At 54.2% G+C, this 5,397-nt stretch overlaps 1 protein-coding gene across 6 annotated transcripts in view; it reads left to right on the top strand.

Moving 5' to 3' along the window:
* CITED1 (Cbp/p300 interacting transactivator with Glu/Asp rich carboxy-terminal domain 1) overlaps window positions 1–4,627 on the top strand; it is a 5,168-nt gene extending 541 nt beyond the window's left edge. The window contains exons 1-4 of one of the 6 annotated variants that reach the window (XM_029929848.1): window positions 125–286; window positions 469–582; window positions 3,294–3,418; window positions 4,022–4,627. In XM_029929848.1, the coding sequence (XP_029785708.1) occupies window positions 3,359–3,418; window positions 4,022–4,549 (588 nt within the window). In that variant the 5' untranslated portion in view covers window positions 125–286; window positions 469–582; window positions 3,294–3,358 and the 3' untranslated portion in view covers window positions 4,550–4,627. Of the gene's footprint in view, window positions 1–124; window positions 287–459; window positions 583–1,016; window positions 1,135–3,129; window positions 3,164–3,293; window positions 3,419–4,021 lie in introns of those variants that run through there. The other 5 variants (XM_029929851.1, XM_029929849.1, XM_029929847.1 and 2 more) reach the window with 5 other exon arrangements.
* Window positions 4,628–5,397: the final 770 nt, after the last annotated feature.

Below are 5,397 nucleotides of genomic sequence, written 5' to 3'. Positions count from 1 at the left end.
GAGCGGGCGGCGGCCGGGCGGGCCGGGAGGCTCCGGGGGACTTGTTTTCTGTTTGAAAGCTGTTCTACTGGGGGCGGAGGGGCCGCCGCCCGCCCGCCTGCTAGCCGGTTCGCTCGCCAGCGCGCCCGCCTGCCGGCCAACTGGGCCGGGCGCCCGCTTCTCCCAGGGAGACCGCAGCGCACCTTTTCTCCCCGCGCCCGCGCTTTCTCCAGCTTGGCTTCCACGACTTTGCTAATCGCCCGGACCGCATCTGGACGCTCCGGCTGTGGGGCTGCACAAAGCTCAGGTTTCCTTCGGGGACTGGAGACGAGAGGGGCTTTTGGGGGGCGAGTTCAGCGGAATTGCGGGATGGAAGTTAGCGAATTTGGGCAACTTGCCTCTTCGGCCCAGCCGACCTTTACTCTCCCCCACACGCCCACCCACACATCCACGCACACCCACGCACACACCCCTCTCCGTATAAACTAGGGCAGCTGGGCCCGGCCCCGCACTGAGTCCCTGCCTCGCGGAGCGTCGGACTTGGAGTCAGACCGACCTGGCTGCGAATCCCGGCTCCGCCACTTTCTAGCGCTGTGACCTTGGGCAAGTTACCGAACCTCTCCGAGCCTCTCTCACTCTTCGCGTAGCGGGCTTTTAGCACTAACTACGGGCGGTTAGGCTAGGGCTCAGGCAGCGGCCGCGTCGGGTACTCAGCGGGCGCTCAGTAAGTGTTGGTAAGGCGCGGGAGTGGCCGCCGCCGGCGCGGAGTGAGCCTCCCGCGCGCGGAAGCACCATGGGGCCCCAAACTCGCTGCCGAAACCGAGACCCCGAGCTCCTCCCCTCCCGCCCATCCAGTCTCTAAGATCGGTTCCTGATACCGCACTCTTGGGAGCCGACGCTCGGAGCCCTGGTGGCCTGGGTGCTCGCACCCACCGCGCAGGGATGCTCCCAGCCGCCCCCAACTCCCGCAGCTCCACCTGGGATGCGGCGGGGAGGGCAGCCGAGCTGTCCGCAAACAACGGACCTTTAGTTTTCAGGTGGCGAAACTGACTGACTGGTCTGGTTAGAGCGCGTCCAAGCCAAGCCGCAGTACTGTTTGGATTTTTAAATTTCTCCTTCTGAGTGAGAAAATAGCAATCGAGATGGAGCCATCCGGTTGGTGCCATTTTAACTTTTGGTCCCCCAACAGGTCAAAGACGCGGCCCCTACCTGCCTCTCCCTTCTTTTTCCTCTCCCCTCCCCATCCCCATCGAGGCGGGAGGGGGCTGGCGGCCCCAGGGAAGATCGGTAGAGGAGGGTGGGCGGTAGAGGAGGGTGGGCGGCGGACCGGGAACTGGCGGGCCAGGAGGCACTTGTTGCTTCTGGTTATCCAGCCGCCTCTGGCAGCGGTTTCGCAGTGGTCAGCTCGCAGCCTGGAGAGCGGGCTGGGATGAATCCGTGCCGCCAAGTTTTGCCTTCGAATGGACTAGGTGGCAGAGTGGGGACAGAAACTCAGGGGAGAAGGGACCGGGATTCCGATCGACATGGTATTGCCTCTTCAGACAGATTAAGTAACACTTACTGAGCGCCTACTGAGCCCAGACCCAGGCCAGGGGGGGTCAGTGCAGGGGAGGTGGTAGTGATGGGAGACCACAGATCCCAATGGAAACAGGGTCCCGCCTAGGGGAGCTCCCAGCCTGAAGGAGGAGACATGGTAAAATGGTCTTCCCCAAAAACTGATATCAGAACAGATACTTTTTTTCTCGTTCTTTTTTCCCCCTACTTCTTTTTTCTCTCCCGTTTCTTTTTGTTATTGTTGTTGATGCTGATGTGTTTTCTCTTGTACTTGGGGTACCTAGGGGCCTAGGGAAAGGAGGCTGGATAGGAATGGGAAATGATGGTCAAGCCCCCCCTCTGACATTTTTTCTTTGGACATGAAATTGCTTGACATCAAAGGTGCTGGGCTCTTGAAGATGACATGGATTAGATTCCTTGTCTTGTGATCGCTGGCTTGAAATATTCTCCTGTTGCCTCAGAGAAGAAACAGGGCTCTCCAAGCAGCAGAGGCAAACGCAGAAGCTGATTTTTCTCATGTTTTCTCCCCCACCCCCTTCTTCCTTTCTCTATTTTTCTTGCCTCCTTCCCCAATAAGTAAGTGGTGATGATAAAGACAGGCAGTAAGCGGTCACTTTCTAGAAATATCTGAACAGATTACTAATGACCATTGGGGAGAGGGAGGTACTGAGAATTCAGACCTTGTTGGAAAGATTAGAGATCCTTTTTAAGGTCCTAAAGAGTCTTTGCACTATGAGGTATTTGTAAATAACAAATTCTACATCTCTAGGTAATCATGAAGGCTAGAATATAGGACTTAAAAAAAAAAACCCAAGATTCTAGGAAAAGAACTTGAGATTTTCTGGAGAGTTTTATTTTCTGGTTTCGGGACATTCTTTTCCCCCTCATCCCCTTATCCTTTGTCACTTGAGCTAGGGAATCATTTTTTTCAGGAGCTATTTGAGTCATTTCAGGTATGATGACTTGGTCAGTGGTCAGGTGAGGCATGTGGGTAGAGGAGGGCTAGATCCTGCTCCCAGAACCACAGCTACCTGGTCGGAAAGCATTCCATCTTTGTGCCTCACTTTTTCTCCAGGAAGAATCATTCCCACCAGTCACTGCCGATGGGTATGGCTGGGCTCAGAGCAGATATCCTGGGAAAGTCCAGTGCTGCCAAGGCTGTCTTGGAGACATGGAGGAAATCGAGACATTTCTAGCTGCTCTCTGGCTGTCTTAGCATCCCCAGACCACCCTGATCAGCCCAGCTTCTCTCAGACCCATGCCCAAGGCAGGGCTCTGGAACCCCATGATGTTAGTTTTGGATGTTAGTTAGTTCAGGAAGCATCCAGCCTTCCATGTCTTCCTTGCCCTGACTCCTTCCCACTTTCTCCCAATCCCAGTGGAGGTCGTAGTTTCCAGCCTGGATGTCAGTGGCCCACTGAGAAAGTGTGCTACTTGCTCAGGAACATTTCTCCCCTCAGAATCAGAAGCCGTGCTCCTCACACACATACTTGGGGCTCCAAAGTCACTCGCATGAGGAAACAGTCACGTGTGTCTCCCCGCCCCCCAACCCCTTTGTGATGTGGGTAGCTTGCTGCCTAGGCACCTGCCTTGGGCCGGTGTTCTAGCCTGATCTCCTCCCTGTGCTCAGGTGGTTTCTGGTCTAACCCTTTTGCTATCCTTGCCTTGTAGCAGTGTGGAGTTGCCCTGCTTAGGGCTTTGCTAGTGCTTTCTTGGTCAGTGAAGCCTTTGTCCTTACCATCTCTTTTACCTCACAACAGCACAAAAGCTCCAGCTGGCAGCATCATCTCCCACCAATTTATCCAACTTCTGCCAAGGCTCTGAAATGCCAACCATGTCGAGGCCTGCACTTGATGTCAAGGGTGGCACCTCACCTGCAAAGGAGGTAACTGGTGCCATTTTGCAGATGGAGACCCCGATGCATGACTAACTGATCTGGGCCTGGTGATAAGCCCTCCTCTGCATGGTGTGTAGTGTCCTGGAGCAGAGAGGAGACAGCGGGGCTTTCCCTGGGGAGGCTGAGAATAGCTGCTGCCTAAATATGGTCAAATCGAGCCCACCAAGGTGTTGGAAGATGGCAGATAAGGGAACAGAGAAGTAGAAGGGGCATAAGACCACTCCATTGCAAAGATTGCTGTGAGGCTGAGAAGAGAGTCAATGAGATGCCCTTTTCAGAATGATGAAAGAAAAAAAAAAGAATGGTGAAGTGAAAGAAGGGTCATGGGCGGGGCAGTGGAAGGGACAGATGAGAGTCATAAACCCACTGAGGAAGATGGGTACCCAGCACGGAGGATTTGGTCCAAGCTCAGTGCTCAGAACTGTGGTAGCAAAAGGATACTCAGGCTGGGAGCCTAACCTTCCAGGGGGCCTCTTTCTTCCCTCCCCACCACTAGCCCCAAAGCAAGTGCGCAAAGGGGCTCTCTGAGCCTGATCAGTGGTGCCGGCTGAACCATTAACAGGGCTACTGTGCTATGCCTTTGTCTTCTAGGATGCCAACCAAGAGATGAGCTCTCTGGCCTACTCTAACCTGGGGGTGAAGGACCGCAAAGCAGTGGCCATTCTGCACTACCCTGGGGTAGCCTCAAATGGAACCAAGGCCAGTGGGGCTCCCACTAGTTCCTCAGGATCTCCATCTCCAATAGGCTCTCCTACTGCCACCCCTCCCACTAAACCCCCACCCTTCAGCCTGCACCCTGCCCCTCATCTGCTGGCCAGTATGCAGCTGCAGAAACTCAATAGCCAGTATCATGGGATGGCCGCCGCCACTCCCGGCCAACCTGGGGAGGCAGGGCCCCTACAGAACTGGGGCTTTGGGGCTCAGGCGGGAGGGGCAGGGTCACTCTCTCCTTCTACCGGTGCCCAGAGCCCTGCTATCATCGATTCGGACCCAGTGGATGAGGAGGTGCTGATGTCGCTGGTGGTGGAATTGGGACTGGACCGGGCCAATGAGCTGCCAGAGCTGTGGCTGGGGCAGAATGAGTTTGACTTCACAGCGGACTTTCCATCTGGCTGCTGATGGCAACTGTCCCTAAGGATGGAGGAACAAAGCCACTGATTCTGTTGTAAATAAAAATAAAAGTTACTTGCAAAGAGATGGGCTAGCTGGCGGTGTTCCTCATTGAGGCCTAAAGGTGTGTAGCGTGGTCCGGATGTTCCGTTTAGCAATTCTGAGGCCTGTGATGAGGTGGTGTGTGGATAGCTGGGAGAAAGGGGGAGGCCTCCAGCCACTCACCACTGCCCTTATCCTTCCAAGAGCCCAAGGACCTAGCCTCATTGCCCAAAGACCCCAGGAAAGCTGTCCTATTCAAGGTTGAATACGGGGTTGCACCTGGGTGATGCAGTTGTTTAGGCATCTGACTCTTGATCTCGGCTCAGGTCATGATCTCATGGTTCATGAGTTTGAGCCCCAAATTGGGCTGTAAGCTGATGGCTCGGAGCCTGCTTGGGATTCTGTCTCTCTTCCTCTCTGCCTCTCCCTAGCTTGTTCTTTCTCTCTTTCAAAATAAATAAACCTAGAAAAAAAATTTTAACTTAAAAAAAAAAACGTTGACTATAGGGGTTGGCCTGGGGCATTCTCAGATGTAAAACTAATTCAGACCCTTCTGCAGCCTCCTTACCACTTGCACATCCAAGTCAAAAGTGTTGTCCTGGCCACATGGTACCCACTTTACAACTCTAAAAGCCACCCTACCCACTCTCTAGGCCCCAATCTAATTGACCTGTTAAGGCCACTGCTTTACCCTTTTGCCTATGGACAATAGATGGGGCCTCAGAAGCATTCCATGACCTGGGAGCTAAGATTTCTCTGGAAAATTGCAAAAGTAACAGAGTCCCATGATTACAGTCTGGGATTCTAGGTGCCTT

The sequence above is a fragment of the Suricata suricatta genome, chromosome X (assembly GCF_006229205.1).
Source record: "Suricata suricatta isolate VVHF042 chromosome X, meerkat_22Aug2017_6uvM2_HiC, whole genome shotgun sequence".
NCBI lineage: Eukaryota > Metazoa > Chordata > Mammalia > Carnivora > Herpestidae > Suricata > Suricata suricatta.
This window is presented reverse-complemented; position numbering and strand designations above follow the sequence as displayed.